Below are 22,910 nucleotides of genomic sequence, written 5' to 3' on the forward strand. Positions count from 1 at the left end.
TGCCCACGCCATCAGAACACAGAAGCTGAGGCTTTCAATGTGCCATGGTCAAGCAGCCATAGTTGCAAGGTAAATTGATGCATCTAGAATTCAAGGCTACCTGAGCAAACAGGGAGAAAAAAAAAAAAAAAACAAGCCAAACACAGAAAACTATTGCTTCAGTTTTAAGACATCACTAAAGACCCACTTGGAAACTGATACGTACTCTCAGAGGGTATTTTATTTGCTTTTGGCACATTATACTGACATGTATTGTCCAAAAGAAGGGTGCTTTCAGCAGCTTACTGCCACCTGTTGATGAATATCAGAAGGGTGGTAATTGCTTTGGACCTTCTGCCAAAGTTTTACATTTCCTCTGTATGATGCTACAGTGTATTTAAACTAGTATTTGAAGAAAAATCTGCACGGTCTGACTACTGGATATTGTCTTAAGTTTAAAACATGATTTTTTTTTCTTTTTTTTTTTTTTTTCCCCAAACCAACAGTAAGTGCACAGTGACAGGCATTTTAAACAAGTACTTCTTATTTATTCACAATTTAGATAAAGTTTAAAGAAAGACAAAAGAAATACAAAGGACAACATCAAAATGAAAAGGAATTTTAGTGACCAAAAGTGAGTTTCTACAGCCAGTGCTCTCCATACATTTCAAAATGTTATCCAAACACTGCAGGCACAGAATTCAAATAAATCCTGTAATAAACTGCTATGACTATTCCCTTTGAAATTAAACTGGGAATGGAAGTTAGCCACCTTTTATCTATGATTACATGAACCACCTAATTCTTTCAGCTTCTGCTTAAAGCAACATTTATCTTTTACAAGATGGATTCTGCAATACATTTTCAAGTAGCATTTTTCATTTTGTCTGAGCTCTGCTATAAAAAAGTCAGTGTCAACTGTCTGTATGGCAAAACAACCTTTGATCTTGCTTGTGAAATAATATATGCAACTCATAGCAGTGTCACACTTGCAGCTTGGAGGTATCCTTGGAGATACTGCAACGCTTCTGCATTCAGACTAGTACTCAGCATTGATGGAACCTTAAAATACATGAGAAAGCAGAAGTGTCAATGTGCGTATACATTAAGCTACCACTATACCCTGTTAATCACTGTGCCAATATAAGGTACAAAGTCAAGTTACAGTCCAAGAGCAGCAGTTTTTATTGTGAGAGCAGTTGCTGGAATTACAGTTCCCCAAGCTGACAGCAATATGCCTAGAAGGCTTATCCCAAGCTGTATTTTACAACTGAAATACTCATAGCAGCTTTGCTTGCTTCTTACCTGCATCAAATGTGAGGGAGTATAGCAAGTCTTCAGTTATTGAGGCAGGTGTTTGGATGCAAGTGTTGCATCTTTCAGGCAATCTTTACTTACCAAAAACTTGAAAACAAATATGCTAAAATTTGTTAAAATAATTAACTGTAAATTTAACTTGTGTTATGTAACATGAGTTACCTGAAGTTCCATGATAAAGAAAACTGAAGACAAATCCAAATTATGCATCTCCCAAATTAGATGAATAATACAGTTTAAGAAACTGTAAATATAAGATTAATGTTATGTGAAATAATGTGGAAATAGTGGCCATTCTTAAGATTAGCAGGAAAAAAAAAGCTTACAAAAGTTATATTCAGTTGTAGAACAAAGAAAAGGCAATTCCTAGCTTTTCAATTTTGACATGCTCTATTTTTGTTGATTCTCAAGCATAGCAAAAAAGGTCCATTGTGAAATGGGCATTTCCTCTCTGTAGAATCAGAGATTAGCATAGCATGTATAAAAGCCACTTACCCTGCCTGGGCACGCAGTAGACAGTTTGTGAAGAGACTGTGCCAGATGGATTCTAGGATTGTTCACCATTTGACCTACAGGATCATGTTCTTTTTTCCCAGCAAAGGCTAGCTGAGAGAATGCAGTCTGATATCCTGCAGTATCTTCTATGTCAATGAAGTGTTCTTCATCAGGGATAGTGTCATCTTCAGGCAGTTCAAAAAGGCCAATTAGGGCCTGCAGCAAAGGAGTCCTACATGTAAAGGGGTGAGGATAAAGTCACACTGCTTAATGTGTTAGAAAGGGAGTATATTTAAGAACGTCTAAGTTACTCAGAGCCCTTTACAATTTAGCCCTTGCAAGTACTAGCACAGCTGCTGAAAGCTTATAGCACCTAATCTGTGTGGGGTCTGAGGAGGTGTGGGGTTTTGTGTTCTTACAATGGATCTGTACATTTTATGGGCATATGGGACATGCTATAATCAGAAGCATAAAAATGTGGTTTTGATTAGGCTGAATTATTTTAAAATAATAAAGAAGATAGTTCTCTTCTAGATTACTCCCTTACTTTAATTCCCCTTTTTTTTTTCCCTAGTTTATTTTCATTACAGCCAGAATGATCTATAATCTTCCCAGATAGTTTTTCCCAAAATTATATTGTCAAGCTAAGATCTTAAAATGTCTCTCTTGGTTATCAATACCTGTGCTTAGCTCTTCTGACTAGCAGAACAGTTCTAAGTCAAAATTGGGCCTAACTTTTCAGAAGCAATACAAGGAAAAAGAAAGTAATACTTTTTTTCTTAAACACGGACCCACTAATGGTAGGTCAGTGCTCTACGCCCATATTCTCAAGCCAGCTTGACATCTGCTTTGAAAATACAGATTTTTTTATTTGCTAGAAGAGAAAGTAGTAGGAAAAGCCTCAAAAACAGTTTCATAATAAGCAGGTCTGAAGAAATCAGACAGTGATTTATAAAGGGCTGTTTTTGAAGAGTAGCTCATGTTTTCAAAAGTGTTCTACATACCACAGCTTCGTGTATTCTGTGTCCATCATAGGAGGGCATTCTGTCAATATTTTTGTAATACCAACAGCACAGATTTTCTTTTCAACTTGTCCCGACACTTTCTGTATTTCAGGAATTATTATTTTCTCCAAAACCATTCCAAACATCCTATTATGATGTTAAAGGAAAAAGTATTGAGACAGTGAGTACATCAGCCTTACAATAACAAAATAACTGCAATTGTACAAGTCACTAGAGAAAACAAACAAAAACCCAGAACACCTGGTAACTAGTGATGCTGCCCTGTCACAGCATTCACCTGCTAGAAATTTGACAGCACAAACTGTCCATGACTTACTCCTTTTTATAATCTGCTCAGGTGATTAATATTTTGAATTATCACAGAAGAACCGTGGGCAACAAATTAGAAAAAGTGCTACACAGAGAAATTAAACCATCTCCACAGCAGAAGAAACCAGTTTGGTGAGTCAAATTGTGTTTGTCTAGTCAAAGTAGCAAAAAAATACACTTTTCTATCACAGTTAAAAAGACCACTTCCAGCTTTAAAAAACAAAGATTACATAGCAGTCTTGAATAAACATCATACTAACTTTGGCTGTATGTTGTCAAATATTTCTTGAAGGGCTAATGCTCCATATTTTATGCAGTACAAGTTAATGAAGACTAGGAAACCTGTAAAAAAAAAAGTAGGTCAAATTAAAATATTAAAATCAACAGGCAAACAAAACACTAGCTCTAGAGTCAGCAGCAAAACACATTATGAAGTTCTTTACTGGGCTAACAATGGCATTCCAAATAAGTATCAAGTATTAATGAAGTGTATTAACTGTGTTAACTTGTTACCTAGACTTTTTGAAGTTCAAAATGCTGATCTTTCCATGTACTACAAGTATCAGAAAAACTTAAACACAGCTACAGATCCACGAAAATGAGACTTGATTACTTTCCCTTAGAGCAATCACAAAGCATTAAGAAAACTCTTGCCAAACTTTTTGGATCATGAACCACAAAGGTTCATAGGTGGCTTTTACAGGATTAAAAAAGGATGTTGTACAATTTGTACAATAGTAACTATCTAAATAATTTAATCAGTGTTATAACCTCCAAGTCATAGGAGTAATAACCAGAAAATATATGAGTAATACATCACATATTTTTGTTTGTTTAAGGTAGAATCTTATCAATAGCTAACTATATGTAACAAAGGCAAATAAGGTCAGTATCATTTTGTCCGAGAATGGAAGTTTGCTGGTATTAAAGATAAAATGGAGACACTTTCAGATAATTAGGGATGTCTTTCAGAGTACGAAAGGAATAAAATTTTCCCCCTTGTTTCCCCCTTGTTACAATCCTTATGTTCTAGTGAACTAAGTAGAAACTGTGTGTTGTGACAAGTGTCCTATATGCAATCTTTTATAAGACATAAAATTTGAAGGAAGTCACCAAATGTTAAAAGTTTACTATTCCCTCTTTATCTGCATAGTCAAAAACTATTGCATAGACAGCATCACTAGCATATTTTTCATAAAGGAAGGCACTTACTTTTAATAAATTTTGTTGTTTTGGAATTTTGAAGTCTTTGGAATAGTAGAATGAAGATCTGTTTCCTGTACTGGCCAACCGATTCGCTAGAAATTTAAAACAATAATCAAGCCAAAGCAGCATTTTACTAACGTTGTTTTACAGAAAACATGTATAGACTAGTTCAAGCCTATTTTACTGACAAATGTGACTTTTTAAAAAGCTTAATATCAAATATGAAGTGCACAAACTAATTATTAACAACTACAGAAATTACTTTTGAATTAGTCTCAGTTCATACTCACGGAGGCATATGTTCTATAATACTGTTTAGAAGATAGAATCCTTGATGGTCATTAGCTTTAGAGGCAATCAGCTTCTGGAACACACCTAACAGTCCAGGCTGTAAAAAAGCAAATATAAAACCATATACTATGATTCTTTATGTATGATCTATGATAAACTTGCCCCTATGGCTTAAAACACATACCACCACGAAAACTTTCATAACCTAATACAGGTTTAATTTCTGCAATAAAGGACAACAAGTGATATTCCCTTTAAACATTAAGACTAACCTTGACTAAATGAATACCTGCATGTTTAATTAACTGTGACTACAGCAGATCATACAGCAGAAGTGACAGAACTTCAAGCACACAGAACAAGTCTCCCAGTTTTACTAACTCAAATCTCCCAATATCTTTGTTCCTCCTCACTCACTGTTCTGAATAGAACCTCTGAGTTTTCCCAATTTCCCATGTTTGAGGTAGGGCAAATAAAACTGGAAAACTGTGGAAATTTATCTGCTTGCAAAAAGCCCTATGAACCAAATGCAGGAGCTTTGCATCTTAATTGATAGAAGTACATGGAAAAAATAAATCCCAGACTGTCATAATGGAAAAGCATTCAAAAAGCCTATGTAAGAATGAAGTACAAGCAGAAATTCTACAGAAATCCAGCTATCCACTGAAGGAAAAACTCCCTCCTCTGCCACTCCCGCATTTTTTTTTAATTTTAAAAATCTTAAATCAACATGTCTGGAGACATACAATTCTACTAAATCCATCCAACTTACTATTTTATCAGCAGCAGCTCTTGCTATTGTATTGGCACCTCGCTCTAAATAAGCCTGCAGGAGTCGGACTAAAGGAGGAATGTTTCCTGTCCTTTCCCATAACACTGGCTGAAGTAGATGAGGAAACAACGCCATGTAGGAGGATGGGATTTCATTTTTGTGCATTTCCAGAAGTAGAGACATCACTTGAAACACATACGGAATGAACTCTAAAAGACAGTGAAAAACACAGGGAGCAGAGGGGGAGAATTGTGAGTGACCGCTCCTGTTCAGAGCCACAGATCTTTGGCCTGAACCCACAAATCCCATACAACACCACAGATTCCAGCAAATAAAACTGTGGAAATAAGTACAGTGCATCTCAAATTGAATCACTGCACGGACATACAAGCTGGATGCACGGAATGCTTTCCTTTCTTCTATTTGTGCATGTTTCAAAATACAACATGGACACTAAAGCATTACAAACAGGGCAGTGCAATTGAGAAAAACAGTATTTCAAAATATAGTTTGGTTTAAAAAATAATCTTTTTTTTTTTAGGAAGCATCTTTGCTTTCTAAAGCATTTGGTTTGTGCCACAGGGGCACACCTGCTTCATTAATTTATCTGGACTTTGAAGACTTTTCTCTGCTCTCACTTGGGTTTCCTGTCTTACTGAAAAAAAAAAAAAAAAAAAAAAACTGCCATGAGGTTAATCAAGACAATCAATTATAGCACAGAGGGAACACAAGGACTTGCTACTTCTAATTTACCTTGTACATCATTTTGTAGTATCTCAGTGAAGACCATAAACAGGGCCTCTTCAAAGCTTCCAACTGCATCAGGGTTTGCTTTGCATGTTATCCTTATCGACAAGCATATTGACTCAAACATGTAATGGTTAAAGTGAGGTTTGCTTGGATTCTAAAAACAAGTTATGAACAAATAAATCAAACTCAGCCTGTAGCTATGTCACTTATTTAGTATAACATAATTTTTATTTCAACCAAAATGTAACAGAGTAACTGGCAATAAGGATACTGCTTTATTAATGTTAGGCAATTTATTCAAATTAAGCCCACATTTCAGAGTTTAAGTTTGACATTAGACTGAGAAGTTTCCCTGTCAAAGAATGAAGGAGCTTTGAAGAATTTAAATTACTGTAATGCTACCTTCTGCACAGAACATTTATACTAGAAAAAAGCTATTATTATAAAAAGACTTCATAAACCATTTTGAAGTTTCAGGCGAAAGCAGAGAAGAATGAGTATCTCACTAGAAGGATGTTTTTGGTTATTTTAATTGAGAAGTACTGAACAACTAGCAATATTTCAACAAGACAGATACAGTATATTTAAATCTTTAAAAGACTACTCTGATAAGAAATAAGCATGAACCTTTTGCTCATATAACCTTTTCTTTACCTTACTAACAGCCAGTAGTTTCTGTGTAAGCTGTGTGATGACAGAAGGGATGTACGGAATTATGGATTCCTGCAGCAGAGAAAAACTCCTCATGATAGCTGCAAATAAATTGAAAATATTATCTTCTGGAGAGAAACACACACTTCTGTCATATGCCTACATCTTACCCTTTTACTATTAAATCCGACCAAAGAATTAAGAAAGAGCATCTGCTGCAAGATGCAGATCTAGAGGTACAAAGGATAGGAAAAGCCTTGCTACACTCATTCTATAGATGGAGCACAGAAAGATTAAGCAACTTGGCCAAAGTAAAAGAGGGTCTTGGCAAACTCTCAGATATTGGCAGGCTGTTAGTAATGAGCCATTCAGATCTCCTGCTTATGCCACTGGGGTGGCTGCTCCAACTACAAAGGCTACCATTTGAGAACTGATTTGTCACACACAGTCCTACTCTGTTTTTCTTGGGTTACACAAATTTAGTCAAAGATGACTTAACATAGTCTGGTAAATAACTGCAGACTGCGCATACCATTTTAATAGGTCTGCATAAAGCATTTTTTTAAATAAAAATGTCAGTAGCCTCTAAGTAAAAATAAAACTATCATACGTAAGCTGCATAAGCTACAAGAAGTTAAGCTTTTATCTCAAGTTATCCAAGTAACACTTATAGGGCAGGACTCAAAGCATTCACCTTTCATAATGTATTCATTTTCAGAAGAGCCAGGAAGCGTCAGTGCTTTAAAAAGGTTTGTTAACAGCACTTCTACAAACGGCATCATTTCTGCAGCTGTAATGCTGAAAGTAAAACACAGCTCTTTAACGATGGAACATTTTCACAAGTTTCAAGCGCTTCACAATACTGTTAACATAAAGAAATAAGATCCTTACAGATACGTCATCCTTAATGGACAAAAACTATTTAGCAATGAATTTATTTCTGCTTGAAAACTTACAGGGTAGTATTACTAGTCCCCCTCATGGTAAATAGTCTTTCAAGGGCATGGGCTGCATAGGTATGGACCACAATACTTTCTGCTTGAAGATGATTGATTAAAAGAGGAATAGATACCAACAGTTGTTCTTTAGGTACCTACAAAAATATAGCAACAAATTATATAAACATTACATAAAAATACAGATGGTTCAACACCTATCAGCTCTGAGTTCAGGCACAAATTGAAAGCCTGGTAGAGGAAGAAATCCCAGAAGACTCCAGCTGCTAAATCACATACAAGCAAGAGGTACCGATTTCCGCCATCTCCTATATATCTATCCCGACTGTTGCATACGATACTAAGTGCATATATTCCTCAAGAATAGTTATTTTTCCCCTCTATTCTGTCTTAAGCAGCAATTAAGTGTTATCAAGCTTTTTTTTGTTAATAAAAACTAGGAAAAAATCATAGAAATTTTAGAGGTGAATTAATGTAAAGCTTAAAAAATTATTAATAATAACGAATCCACTGGCTGCATTTCACAAATCATAAAAGATAACAGAGGACAAATTTGCTGTACTCTCCCTAACAACTGCTATCATGCTACAAGCAATTAGCTGATTCTAGACTAAAACTTGTTTGAAAAATCTCAGTATAACAGAAGTATTTTAAGCGCAGCATTCCAACAGGATACGGACAGCAGATAGATTAGATATTAATTAGTTACTTATTCCAGTATAATTTACTTTCAAAACTAAAAACTCAGTACAGAATGTTATACAGGGCTACCAAATGTTATACAGGGCTATCAAACACCTGTTGAGTGTCACAGAGTATGTTAAATCAGTTAAGCGGGTTTAGCAAGTATAAAGTGACAAACTATAAAGCCTTTTTCCCCTAAGAATAAAGGGAAAAACTTACTTGGTTTCTAAAAATCATGATATATTTGATACCATCAGCTTTTAGAACAGGGAATTCATTCACTGCAAAAGAAAAATAAGGCAAGTCTTAGTATTTTCGATTCCTGATTTTGTGTCTGTATGCAGTGCTAAATCAAGTCCTGATTTTTCCTCCTGAAAGGCATGCAGTGTATTCCCACACTGCTTAGTTTGTGTATTGCTGTCACACAGGCACTATTAGGTGGAATACCAGTTTTACATGCAAATCACACACTGACACCATTAAATGCACAGTCCAACTCTTTCACGTAAAGTTCCCTCTTTTAACTCTAACAGCCTCCAATTATGCATTCCAAGACCACCCACTACTCTCCAAATATCACAGTTGCTGAAGCATAAAATAACCACTCACTCTGTGGCTTTAATCTATAAATCTGTAATTTCACCAGCATGGGCTGATACAGACTGCAGCCTACCTTCCAGTATTTTAATTTCTGAGTTCCATCTAGCACATAAGTCTGCCATTCACAAATACAGATATCAAATTACTTTAAATCAACTAATTTAAGCAAGTCAGCTGATAGCAATCACGTGAGTACATGCTCTTATTCTGAAGACTGCACAAGGTAATTCACCTTTGTTTAAAAGCTCATTCATTGCAAACCAAACTAAAATCAAATTACTTCCCACATGCTATGTGTTAACACTCCATACACCATCTTCTGCCTCAGAGATAAGGCTGACACGACATCATTTCAATTTATATCCGTGCCTTAAGAGATACTGGCCAGGGTCAAAGTTTCAGCATGTTACACAATTCGCTGTTATGGAAATTAGCTTTAAACTTACCATTAGCAGACTTTAAGTCAGGTTGAATGTGATTGACAAAGAATTCTGTCAGATTAACAAGTTCATTGGCTTGTGTTATTCCATGCTAGAAAAAAAAAAGTAGAAAAAGAAACCTACAACATACATGCACATGGCAGAAGTACTATTTCAATCATTTCAAGCAGAACATCCTCTAATTATCTTTTTCCTGTGTTTTTTAGCATCCACTTCTTAATTGTAACAGTATGCACATTCAAAGTTAATGGCCCTGAGTTGAAAATAGCATGAATCGCCTATAATAATGAACCAAAATATTAGACAGAAAACATCAGAATCTTATTAACTCACTACAACTTTTATTGTGACAGCCTTTTTAGGTTCATATGCTATTTCCAAGATATAAGCGTCTAAGGAAAAGGAAGTGTTGGGGAATATAATATGAAGAATTGAGAAAGCTGTTCGAATTCCTTCTAGTCTCTCCTTCCCAACACTTCTCTCCTGCACAGCTAAATTTGGTCTTTCAGGACTTACAGCTCTGGATCAGTAGAATGTAAAAGCACCAAGGCTCTAGACTCAGGGCAATCCTGTTTCTATATAGGGCTGCTGCATTCGTGCCCTCCCAAACAGTCACACATGGTAGCTGACTTTGCCCAATATATGTGAAGATTAGGTAACTCATTCACAGTTAAAGATGATTTCATGGCATATTAAACTGTGACCACATTATAGGCACAGCACTTAATCCCACAAATACCATTATTCCCATTTTGAAGCAGCACAAAATCATTTATTTCAATCCTCCTACACACTCCAATATGCCAATGTATATGTAAAATGAACAAACAAAATGTAGACGTACCTTCTGAGTCTGGGCTTTGGATGCCAAAGATGTGACAAGGTAAATAGCTGCATCTTTGTGCTTCCAGTTAACAGATGGATTCTTTGCATATTCTTGCAGCATGGAATTAACATAGCCAGAAAAGATCCCTGTCACAGGCCCTTCAAAAAACTTGCACAAACCTCTGACTAGATCACAAGCTGCTCTGCGCCTCGTGTCAATATCTGCACAAGAACCAAAGATTCTTTAGATAGAAGAATACAAGCAACTCCTAAGCTGCATCTTCTGCTAATGATGGCAAATCTCCACAGAGCAGCATTTTATTTACTGTCATAACTGAGACTAGCGTATTTTTTTCACTCTTTTCCACAAGAGGAATGGACATCTTCCAGTACTGCCTGTGCATAGACAGGTTGCAAATAAAGTTTCAGTAAGTATGCAGAGGGACACATTTTACTATCTTATTAATCGTGCATGCAAAATAGTTAATTTTCATAGGATTCATAAAAATTCCTTGTTACAAAAGGAAAAAAAAATAAGATGCAATCTGACCTTAAATATGATATTCAAACAGAAGGGCCATAGGAAAGTGAAGCAGGTCAGTTATTTGCAACAGATTACTTTGCCAGAATAGTCTCAGAAATACACAGAAAATACTTCTTGACTAAATTATCTTAAAGGCAGAAATAACTGACAAATAAAAGCTTTGCATACACCTAAAATGGATAAATATCATAAAATATTTGCTTGAAGAAGCATGAAAACATTTTTCCTCCAATTTTGTCCTCCACTGCAAGGGTACAGTATTCCTCAAACCTCTTATGGAGTGTCAGTAATCCACTTTGTGGCACAAAACAGCACATGCAGAATGCCACACAGATTTGTATCTGGTTCATATATACTCCAGTCTGCTTGGGCAAAATTTAAATTAAAGTACCAGAGACTGCGAAAATCAGATATGAATTTATCTGTATTATTTAGAATTCCACATACTGGAACTAAATACAGAACCATGGCCATTATTCAGCAGTGACTTGCAGGCTACATTTGCTGAAATGACAGTGCAGCCCAGAAGACAGAATAATCTGAGTACAATAAGAAGCTACAGAAACACTGTTCAAAACAAAAAGCTTTCAGAAGGGGCAGGTCATGACATGAACTTTAATCAAAATTTGGATAAAATCTCTTGAGGGAAAACCATGTTCCCAATTCCAAAATAAACTATAAGAGCCTCAGAAAAATGCTTCAGTTCTTTCGAGCTGTATTTAAAAACCAAGTATCTTTAGGAAAAATCGGTGGATTACCAGATCCTTCCAAATCTCTTCTTATATATTCTTCTGAATTATCTTCAAATGCTTCTTCATCAGCCGCTGAAAATACAAAATATGTAAGTGATTAAATACCAACATATCTTTTTATGGTGGTAAAAAGCAGTCTCATCTTTATCAATTTGATACTTTTTCCAAACAGTCTTCTGTAACGCTAATAGAAATAAATCAAAACTACCCGGAGTAGAATATTTAACATGTTGCATCACAAATTACATTTGCTTTTATATTCAAGATCTTATTTATTTCTATAAAGGGAAGGGGGGAAAAAAACAAAAACAGAAACAAAGAAAACAAATCCCAACCAAACAAAAACCACAATACATTCAATACTAAATGCATTTAAAGAAAGAAGTTTGAGTCAAATTTTAAAAAAGCTTTTTATGTCTGCAAATCATCATTGATATCATCATTGTCTTTTAGGCAACAGGATCAAACTGAAGCTTTCAGAACAAGGAGCAGTAAGTATTACAATTCAGCAGAGCAGATATCCATGCCTAGACTCTTGGAAACTTTCTGGTACTCAGGCTAAGCGTGAAAAGTTACTGGTGGCACTCAGCACACGACCGGGATTTTTCATGCACACCACGGTAAATAGAAAAGTGATTAAACACACTCATACAACAATTCTCTAAAGCCCAAAGGACAGCAATCTGCTGTAGAAACTTGGTTCTGAGTCTAGTACTAAAACACACAAGAGCTAATCCTCCTGTAATGTAACATTATCAGTATAAACAGTTATCTTTTATTATATTTTTGTAAGCTTAATAAAAATAATTTTTTTAAAAAATACCTCTGAATTCCATATTGGGAACAATAACCTTTTCACAGATGCTTGTCAATGTATTCTGGTCTTCAAACAGATGCTTATAATGTGGTCTCTCACAAACGGAGGCCAGAAACTGGATTGCATTACTAACCAACTAGAAAAACACACACAAAATTCACAAAATTTTAGCATCGTTGACCAATTTGCAAGCCATTAAACTTTACAAGATCAGTTTATAAAAACTTACCAAGTCATATTTAACTTCCTGGCCTGTTGTGACCAACAGATTCCAGATTGCTGTTACGAAACGTGGCAGGTAGGGCTGGAATTCTTCATCATATTTTTGAGCATACAAAGCAGCATTATCACAAATTTGGGATTTCAAGAGCTCCAGTAATCCAGCTTCCTCTTCATCCTCACATAAAAGAAAAAAAAGAATTTAAGTATCCAAAATCCAATTCTACTTTTAGTATTAAATTTATTGACATATTTGAAGGTTATATATAGTATTATTTCATCATGTTCTAAAAAGCTTAAATACCTTGAAAAAAAATTAAAAAGAGGGGGGATTGAAAACCAAAGCCCACCTTTCAGTTTTAACCACCTTTAGCCCCCTGATAGGGGATTCAACCACAGCCATACAAGTCTGTGCTGGGCGATGAAGCACAGGCACAAAAGAAGAGCAAAAGAGGAAACAGCAGGCTTAGCCAAAAGTGACCATGAAACTACAGAACAAAATGCACTATTTAATACATCTTCCTAGATACCAGCAAGAAACTTATACAGTGCTTTGGCTCCACCACGTGGCAAGCTATTGTACCCTATCTCGAAGATATTAGCTTTTAAAATAGCATTTAAAATAAAAATGCACAAAGTTTGTGCTTTGATCACATGATATCCCTTTTCACACTGGAAACTAGTTTTCATAATTAAACAGACTGTGAGAGCAAATATCTAACAACTTCTTATGAAGGTCATGCCTTATACATTCGACTGTGAGATTAAGATACCATGTTTTCTAAAACACAGTGCATGAACTAACAAATGGTACAGAAAACGTGAGCCCTGTGATGCCAGTAAGTCTAGTAACTTCAGCATTTGTACTCAAAAGAATCTACTCATTCCTATGAATCCAATTTCATTTTTGCATATAGCTGGCTATACCCGTAACTGATATGGAACTTGGGTAACTGGACCCCAGATTTCTTAAACAATGAGCCTACCTACTTAAGTTCCATATAATTGCTCTATCCCTTCATTTACCAAACAAAAACAAACTTGAGATGTTCTGCACGTACACAGAGGTTCTGCATGTACACAACAGGTAGTTTTACACAGTACTTACATCAGTCTGCAAGAGTTTATTATCCAAAGTTAAAAGGGTGTGAAAATTTGTCATCCATGTTTCCATGTTATCTTCAAAAAACTCAGGAAGATCCTGTGAAGGAAAAGTATAAATCCACCTCTTAATTCTTGACTGCAAAGCTTACATAATCATCCTATCCTATAAAGGATATAGGATTCTCATTACAACCTAATGCTGCAAGCTGAAGTATGAACCACAGTCCTTTAGAGAAAATATTAACAACAAAATAATCATCCTCCTCAAAACAAGAGGCTTCAGAACATAACATTTTCCAGCTGCTACACCCTAGTCAGCCTTTTCTGCAGAAAGAATCTCACTATCCGAGAAAAAGCCACCACTTCTAGCTGCAACTTATTCTTTTGCCCAATGTTGAAAGAGCAGCCTGAACAATCAAGGCAATATCATCACACTTAACTTTTGCTTTTGCTTGTTTTAGAGTATAAGGAACCGCAGCAGACTCTGGTTTTACTGTTCTTTTTTTTCCTCCATAGAATACATTTATTTACTATTACTAAATCAAGTCTGGTCTCAAAAAGGCATCAATGCTACCAGAATTACTAGCTATTGTAGTGCTAAATTGCTACTAGTTCTAAACTAATTGACTTTCACTTGACAAAATTGAGCTCATGTCATTACAGACTTATTTATGAAGGGGCACAGTGGGTAACCAACTCAGAAATTTGACTTCTGTCTTTTACAGCACAGGGTCAGAGTGTGGTCACAGGGCCGCAACCCCTTGCTATAACAAGGGTTTAGCCTCTCAATCTTCTATACAGATAGGGCCAAGCTAACGCATTAATTAACCCCCTCCTTACTGTGCCTTTACTCCAGCGTTGATGCAGACTGTCAACTTTTATTTTGGCCATAAATCATGGCCTTATAGGCTGCCTCAAATGGATCCTATAAACAAGAGCATAATAACTTTGTGAGAACAAAGCAAAAGCAATAATTAGAAAAACAAGGAGATTCACCTGAAAATTTAAACTGTAGAACAGCTTCGCAATTAGAATGAGAGAAGAAAATAGAACCTTCAAAGCACTAGCATCATTTGCATGTGTGCTGCAAAGTTCAATTGTGGCCTAGAAAAAGACAAAAGATTGAGTCAAGTAACACACACAAATTATATCTACAACGGGTACTGAAAAGTGACATGTAATTAATTTCTTTTTACAGAAAGCACACTTTTCTTCCTCTTTATGGTTATGCCATGTCTTGTCTCCTCATTCTAGCCTGAACCTCACTATCAGTTTCATAACAACTCTTCTTTAGTTTTCATTTTGTAGGCACTCACAACAAGCAATCTAGAACTGCTAAACTTGTTTAAGGAATGATTCAGTAATGAATACCTTAAAGAGATTCGTCAAGGGCAATGCAAAGGCATCAAGGACAAGTTTGATCTCTGTCCATAATTCATTTGACTTAAATTCATGGCGGTACCTGACAAGTGAAAGAGATAAGAAAACATAAAATAGACTTTTCACACTTGCTCCTAAATTAACTTGCATACAATGGACTTTCATGCTGAACTTTGAGGCAAATCCTATCAAGCAAACACAAAACCTAATTAGCACAGTTGAAGTATAAGGTCATATTAGAGTCAATGGGCATAATTAGAAGGCACAACAGCAGACTTTGTAAACACACACACATTGATCTTAATGGTCAAAGTTTATAGAGTTAAGAAGAAATTTTGCAACCCATACTCAGACTCCAGTATTCCTGGTACCTTTTAAACAACGAGTGAGCAGTGCGAAGGACCCCATTAATGACATGGAAATCTCCACTTTGAAATCGATTCACCATTTCTGTCAGCAAGTCCGGCCATTTCTGAGGAAAGTCTTCCCGGCCAATAATACTAATTGCATCACTCAACTGGAAAGGAAAAATAACTATTTTGTGATATAATAAAAGTTCTATTCACAAAAATTATGCATCAGTCATGCTGAAAATGACAAATATCTAAAAAAACACCCTTATTATTCTTGTCAGATTCAGAATCATTGGGTTCAAGATCAACTAGTTTTCACCACAAATTAATAAATCTTATTTTAAATGCTATGTGCACATGCAGTCTTACTCCATAGAATTACTGTATTTAAGATTATTTATCAGTAAAATAATTGCAGTAAGTGAGCAAAAGTAGCTAAGAGTACATATTCCAAGATATTTAGACTGGGATAACATTATCAAAAAGGGTGCTGGGTATTGCTTTACCAATGATCAGAGCTACCAGATCCCCACAATTTTCTAAAAGTCTCAGACACAACCAGAAATTGCCATATTACCTGCTTTTGAATTTGTTCTGGGCTGCTGAGCATCAAGGGCACTATGTTGGCTTTAATGGCTATCCGATCTGATTCGCATATTTTGTTTGGTTCATCTTCAATCTAAAATTAAAGCAGTAAGTCATGGGTGTGTCAGTATACTCTAGGCACTGAGGGAATATCCTCAGTACATAAAAATTAATCATAACTACTACATTGTTAAAGTTACTAAAAAGAGTATTTGTCCAAGATAAGTCATGGCATGCCGTGGAGCTGTAACAGCAACACCTGAACAATGCTGAAAAATACGTACTTTTCTATGAAATCCTGAACTACATTTTCTCCTTTCCATGTGTAAAATGTGGGAAAATGTTATTAAAAAAAAAAAAAAGCTGTAAGAGTGGCAGCAAATGCCAATAATACACATACGTTAATCTACCTTTTCCACAGCATCACATGTCTGTCCTACCTGCTGCCAACCACAAAATATTCATTTTATTTCAGCTGCCTCAAGCCTTACAGTCTAGAAAGAGTACATTAAGATTAGCACAGATTACACAAAAACAAAAAACTAACTTTTAAATACAGATGTCAGTAAAGCCAAGTGGCAGTAAGTTAGGATGCTTCTATTAAAGAAATAAAATGAGAACAGTGGTTACTCTAGCAATAGTGACAGCTTCTGTGGTATCAGCACCTGAGTTCAAACCTAAGAGTTTTCTAAAACAATTAAAAGAGGAAAGCACCTCCAGAATGCATTCAGTGCTGCTAAAATGCCTTCGATCAGACAGCACTCCTACACTACCCTTTCTCAACTCCCTTCCACTATCTTCCCATAACCTTAAAAATAATAATAAATAATAATAAAAAAGCAATTTCAAGGCTTAGCTATAGGCATGCAGCTATAAAAATAAGACACAGAAAACATGGTTTTCTTTTATATTTCTATCACATTACACTGAATCAGAGGAACATAGATATGACTAAAAAAAAAGAAAAAAAAAAACATGATCTTTAAAATCTGAGCATTACAAGTTATTTGATGTGAAAGGCAGCAATAACTGAACCAGACAAGCTCCAAAGGAAGGTAGGGCTCACAGCTCTGCTGGGAGTGGGTCAGGAAGGTTGAAGTGGTGAGCTTATTTCTGAAATTTTCAGTGAGACATTTTTACAAGACATTAAAGGAAGCAAAAAGAAGACTGCTTTCCAGTTACTTCAGAGAAAACAAATAAATAAACGCACACACAAACACACACACCCCAAGCACCTCCCTGTTTGCTGGACCCTCCAGGCCTCATCACCAAAGTGCTGGGGGAGGCAAAACTATTTTCCTTCCTCTGAGTTTTGTATCTGCCAAGTTCAAGGCCGCTAACTTAAACCATGCGATCTACATCAATTAGCCTTAGGTCAATATTTTATACTCATATAGCTGCTCTTGAAATGAAAGCTCAATTTTGGACAAAGGAATGTGCCTGAAATCACACAGCAATCACAATGGTCCTCTGGCTGCACTTACTACACAGCATCTGCAGCTACTCCCACACAAAATTCACTCTAAATCATAAAAATACTGAGTTATATCAGTAGCTCATAACAATGAAGTCCCTTGTAAGTTTTTCTGCAACAGAATGTTATCTCTCCTTACAACACATCATGGATAAAGATGCTATTTGGGAGAAATGACTGAAAATGCAGTTTTGTCCCAGAAACTTTGTCTAAAAATTTTGTCCCAGATTAGATGTGCTGATCTTAACTAACATAATCTGCTTAATACTAAGGGTAGGGGACCATAACATCTGCAAAAATTTAATTAGGCACCAGCTAAGCAGTCAGATAAGAAACACCAAATACTTTTCTTTGAATCCAAGATTGTACATGTTATGCTTCTTCATAGATAGAAACAGCACTTTCCATGAAATACAATATAAAAGGCAGCAATGAAAGCCTCTTTCCTACTGTAAGCGTTGAGCTCTCAAATGTGATTTCCACCATAAATTAAAATATGATGATTGCCAAAAACTTTGAATTAAAAATATTTCCATTCTTCAAAACAAAAGATAAAATGGGATTAAATGGCAGTATTTTCTTATTTTACTTCGACAAATACCTTTAAGTGACATGAACTGGCATTGCCTGCATCCTTCCATCCCTCATAAGCATTTATATGAAGGAGATGATCTAGAATGATCTCTTTCAGCTGCAGCGCTGCCTTGAAATGTTATACTATGACAATATATACCAGCCAAATTGTCTAGCTCCTGAGAGTAGGCACTTTACAATCATTCTGCCTTAAATAAAACTGGAATTGGTTAAATGGGCTTCAAATATTGTGCAGATATATATATTCAAGTATTGCTCCTTCAGCATTTTTATCAGTCAACTCTTAAAAAAGGACTCAGCACTCCAGATTTTAAAAAGGTCCATATGAATAAGCGTTCTGTGTTTATTCTCTAGAAATGTACATGCATTCTGCAAAGTTAAAGTTGGAATATCTTTTTCTACTTCAAAAAGATTACAAAATCTTAGCAGAACTATCCAGCAAAATACCTACAATTCTCCAGTTTCTTTTAATATAGTTCTTGAATGTAACAGATGCACAAACTTTGATGACATTTTCCTGTGATTTCTCCAGCAGTGTTAAGAGTAACAATGGATAATTCTGGCTTCCTTCAACTGACTCCAGAAACTTTTCCGCTGTAAGAGAATATGCTAATATTAGCCAAAACTGAACTATTTTTTCTAATTAGAGCCCTACAGTTTTTCAAATGTCTTTTAGAATGAATAACTGATTACCACTTCTCCAAAGATTAGCAAGAACAGAAACATAAACAGAACAAATGGGTCAAAAAATATTGTAGCTTCTCTACTAGTAAGCATTTTAATGCTGCTGCTACGAACAAAAGCTCTGAATACAGAGCAGGCTGTAGCAATTTTGCTTCCTCACCATTTCTAAAAGCCATAACACTGCAGCAGCAAATCCGAGTTTATTGTCAGCAGCACTGTCTACATGTAGCAGCAGCATCACTTTTTAATTAAAAACAGTATGAAAACAAGAAAATAAAATTAGAAAAAAAAGTAAATAAGGGAAAAAAATGCATATACATACATCCTTCGCACTTTTTTAGGAGACTGAGAACTTCTGCAAAGGGGTCATTGCACAAACTTCCAAAGAAGTTTGTTAAAGGCAGTTAGAGAAGGCAAACAAACCCCAAGTTTTTTGGTCACATGTGGCACTTACCAGGACGCCTTATAGCAGGATCTGGATCTAGTGTTTTCTTTAAATATTCTGTTAAAGTCTGTAAATTGGCATCACTAAGCTCCATTTTGGCAGAACCTGAAACCGAAAAGTAATTTTGTTAAAAAACACAGATCAAGAAATATATCCTGTAAGTGACACATGTAGAAATAGATTGCACGGGAGAAGCAATCAGCTGTTTTTTTGAGTATACCTCAAAGACTACACTCCTATCTCATAGGCCTGATTCAGTAAAACAAGAGTTAGCGCACGGCTAGGCACAGTCAGAACACACTCCATGAGCAGGGCACCAACAGAAGATCATTTCTTCCTTCACTTGACAACATGAGTTCAGTTTTGCTGTTGAGAACAACTATTAGCCTCAGAAACCTGCCCTGATTGCAAAGAGCTGAATAGCCATGAATTAGAAAGTTTTAAAAGATTCCCTAGTGTACTAGAGAGTCAATTTGGGTTTTAAAACACCTACCTGTCATGTTGTCTAGAGAAAACACTTTTTTTCTTTTCGAAAGACAAAAAAATTACAAACCCAAAGGGTTTGTCCAAGGTGAGGACAGGCATGAAATTAAACTGCAATAGTTAGAATAACTATGTGTAAACAAGTCTAGATTACTCCTCTCCAGACATCCTCCTACTCATGTTCTCTTACATACTACAGTTATCTTCACAGCTTTTATTAGAACCATTCAGATTACAGTAACATTTTAATGGACATTTTATTTTGGATCCCACAACCCGTTCTGCCCATCTCTCCCTCCATCAGCAGCACAGCTCATCCACTGCAGGAGCAATGTGGAAGGAGGGCTGCTGTTCTTCCCCTGGAAGTTTAATCACACAGACTTAAATTTGTCTATCATGCTTTGGATTTGGTCTGTGACTAGTTCAATGAATAAAGTTTGCATATCTGCAAAGGGAGCAAGTTTTAACAATTCAAATTTTAACCACAGCATTTATATCACTAAGAGAGCAACTGTATTCTCCTGACTTAAATCAAAGTTAATGAGTAACTGAGATCCCAATACAGAGGGGGGGCTAAGGAAGGACACAACAAAAGTCCTACCCCCCTATTTCACCTCTCACTCTCCTTGAGTTTCTTCATCTGCAGCCTCATTCACCAATTTACATTAATCACTCAAATCCTAATGAAGTGCAGGATTATCAGTCATCACCAGTAAAACCCAGCTCTTCTGTTCTGCTACAGAGCAGCCTCATACATCAGTATCATGATGCGGAAATTAACCTTTATGCTTTTCCTCATTAAAAGAAAGAGGCATCTAACTACATTAGGAAAATTTGCAAAACTGGCATGCAAGCCCATCCAGAAACCATTTATGAATACTAAGCTTTACTCAGCAAGGAAATCAAACAGAAACAGGACACTCACAGTACTGAAGGGACTTTACAAAAATACCTCGGGCAGTTATATAGTAGAGGGGTCCCTATAAGACAGCATACTCATACATTTCACGCTGTGAGTTTACTTTGCAGGGCAAGCAGGGAGGTTTGAACCCAGTACTTCCTTATGCAGAGGATATTTACAAAAACTATGCATGAATATTTTTTCACTTCCTACGTGTTTAATCTTATGTCCTTCTCTTCCTCTATTTTTTTCCACTACATGTAGGAAATAAATATTTTAGCTTGACATACACACATAGAGACACAAGTAAGTTAGCATTTTATTCCCACAGCATCGCCCGCTTACTTTTTCATCCTACACTCAACTTCACCAACCACATGCCAGAACCACCATTAAGCAACAGCTGACAGGCCTTGGCATCTGACAGCTGTGGCAGCGTTTGGTCTTCTAGAACTACTAGTTATCCCATGTTTTCTTCACAAGAAGGAATTAGCCTTTCTTCATAGCAGTGTTACAGAAAATAGAAAAGTTATGTTGCCCCTCCAAGAAATGAACACTGCAGATCCTCCTCTTTTTTTTTTTTTTTTTTGGTCAAACACTCAGTACGTTACCAGCCCTGATACAACCACAGCCCACACGTCTGAAGGGGTCTGTCTGCAGGACCGCACTGAGTCGGGGCCGCGGCCGGTGCGGAGCGATGCCTTTAGCTACGAACGGCCACCAGCCGCCCTGAAGGCTGCAGCAGAGCAGCCCTGGGCCAGACTCTCTGTGCAGCGAGGCCCGCACAGACGCGCTTGGCGCGTTAGCGGTTTCACTCAAGTTCACGACGGACACATGAGGAGGAGGACGAGGAGGAGACCCCGTCGCGCGCCGCCGCGGCCCCGAACTACGTGCGCTGGCGCTTCCACGGTGGTCACGCTCTCGCTCCCCGGCCACCTCGGGGCCCACGCGGCCGCGGCGCGCAGGGACACGAGGCCGCGACGCGGGGACACGAGGCCGCGACACGGGGACAGGAGGCCGGGACGCGGGGCCGCTCCCCCGCGGCCTCGCTCCGGGGCCGCCCGCGCGCTCTCCGCGGGGCCGGCGCCGCTGCGGTCCCCGCGCGCATCGCGGGGCTCCGCGGAACCCGGCGGGCGGCGCGGGCCGAGACCCGCCGCGGGAGCCCCAACCGCCCCGCCGCGCGCGCTCCCCTCCCCCCGCCGCCAGACGGACAGCTGCGCGCACCAATGAGAAGGGCGCGCAGCGCAGCCCCGAAGCCCCACGGGCCAATGGCGAGCAGCGGGAGGCGGGCCGAGGCAGCCCCAGCACAGTGAGCTGCGCCGCTCCGCGGGCCCAGCGCGGAGCCCCGCGCCGAACGGCGGCCCGGCCGGGCGCGGGCAGCGCACAGCGCCGCAAGGCCGCGCCGCCCTCCCGCCCCGCCGCCCGCAGCGCCGGCGGCCTCACCTGGCGCGTTCTCCCGGCGGCGGCGGCGGCGGCTCCGAGCGCCCCGGCTGCGCTTCACATTCAAACCGCGGCGAGAGGGCGCGGCGGCCGCACCGTGACCGCATCACGCAGGGCGGTGCCACCGCCCGCCCGCCGGGCCAATCAGCGGCCCCGCTTCGCCCTACGCGCTCCCAGCTGAGCCAATCCCCGCCGCACTCCCGCCTGAGGTGGCCGACCAATGGCGGCGCTCTTCCCACAAGGCCGCGGGGGAGGCAGGGAGCCCCGCCCCGCCCCGCGCGCCGTGAGGCGGTGCCTCGGTCCCGTTATGGGCTAAAAAGGGGCTAAAACGGGGGCGCTGCAGCGACACCTCCATCCCCAAGGAGTCCCGATCCCTCCCGAACCGCGAGGGGAGAGGAAAATCAAGGGGGATACTGCAGCCCCGCTGAAAGCAAAGAGCGCCAGGCCTCTTCCCGATGACGTTCTTCTAAAAACTACATCCAAACCAAGCCACGCTTTTCAAAACTTTATTGATTTACCACTTGATCAAAGCATGGAATATTGTAACAGTATTATACATAGTATTTTCTTTAATGTAGAAAACTTTACAGAGCTTTTTCATATAAGTCACTATTCTTTCAAAAATGTATACATCCATTGGGCAAAGTCTGCTTTTTGTTATTGGTATTAGTAAATGCACTTTATCTGGAGCTCTCCAAAAAAGGCATTTAAAATAGGTAAAAACATACATTTTTTTGCACAAAAATAAAATTAAAGGTGCAGAACAAACAATTTACATATTACAGGGGGGCTGCACTGTTGCTGGGGTAGAAGCTTTGTTTTTACTCCTGACTAA

At 38.2% G+C, this 22,910-nt stretch overlaps 1 protein-coding gene across 1 annotated transcript; it reads right to left on the reverse strand.

Annotated features, from left to right (window-relative positions):
- Nucleotides 1–505: 505 nt before the first annotated feature.
- On the reverse strand, nucleotides 506–19,353 carry CSE1L (chromosome segregation 1 like). The gene is made up of 24 exons (XM_010218782.2): nucleotides 19,261–19,353; nucleotides 18,574–18,716; nucleotides 16,047–16,148; nucleotides 15,488–15,633; nucleotides 15,108–15,198; nucleotides 14,733–14,840; nucleotides 13,741–13,833; nucleotides 12,643–12,810; nucleotides 12,420–12,549; nucleotides 11,603–11,668; nucleotides 10,320–10,522; nucleotides 9,482–9,566; nucleotides 8,655–8,716; nucleotides 7,752–7,888; nucleotides 7,490–7,593; nucleotides 6,799–6,896; nucleotides 6,148–6,298; nucleotides 5,395–5,603; nucleotides 4,622–4,719; nucleotides 4,338–4,423; nucleotides 3,386–3,467; nucleotides 2,796–2,942; nucleotides 1,792–2,023; nucleotides 506–1,041 (listed from the first exon to the last, which is right to left on the reverse strand). The coding sequence occupies exons 1-24, from the start codon at nucleotides 19,343–19,345 to the stop codon at nucleotides 952–954; spliced, it is 2,916 nt and encodes a 971-aa protein (XP_010217084.1). The 5' UTR covers nucleotides 19,346–19,353; the 3' UTR covers nucleotides 506–951.
- Between the last annotated feature and the right edge of the window lie 3,557 nt (nucleotides 19,354–22,910).

Source organism: Tinamus guttatus, unplaced genomic scaffold (genome assembly GCF_059628265.1).
Source record: "Tinamus guttatus ecotype Peru unplaced genomic scaffold, ASM5962826v1 Tinamus_guttatus_pri_ptg000027l, whole genome shotgun sequence".
In the NCBI taxonomy this organism is placed as follows: Eukaryota; Metazoa; Chordata; class Aves; order Tinamiformes; family Tinamidae; genus Tinamus; species Tinamus guttatus.

Excerpts from the sequence above, each read along its gene's own strand:
- CSE1L (XM_010218782.2), bottom strand. The coding sequence starts at position 19,345 with ATGGAGCTTAGTGATGCCAATTTACAGACTTTAACAGAATATTTAAAG. Across the intron at positions 7,889-8,654 it reads TCATGATTTTTAGAAACCAA|GTACCTAAAGAACAACTGTT; the intron begins GTAAGTTTTTCC and ends ATATTTTTGTAG. Across the intron at positions 4,720-5,394 it reads GAGCTGCTGCTGATAAAATA|CCTGGACTGTTAGGTGTGTT; the intron begins GTAAGTTGGATG and ends GCTTTTTTACAG.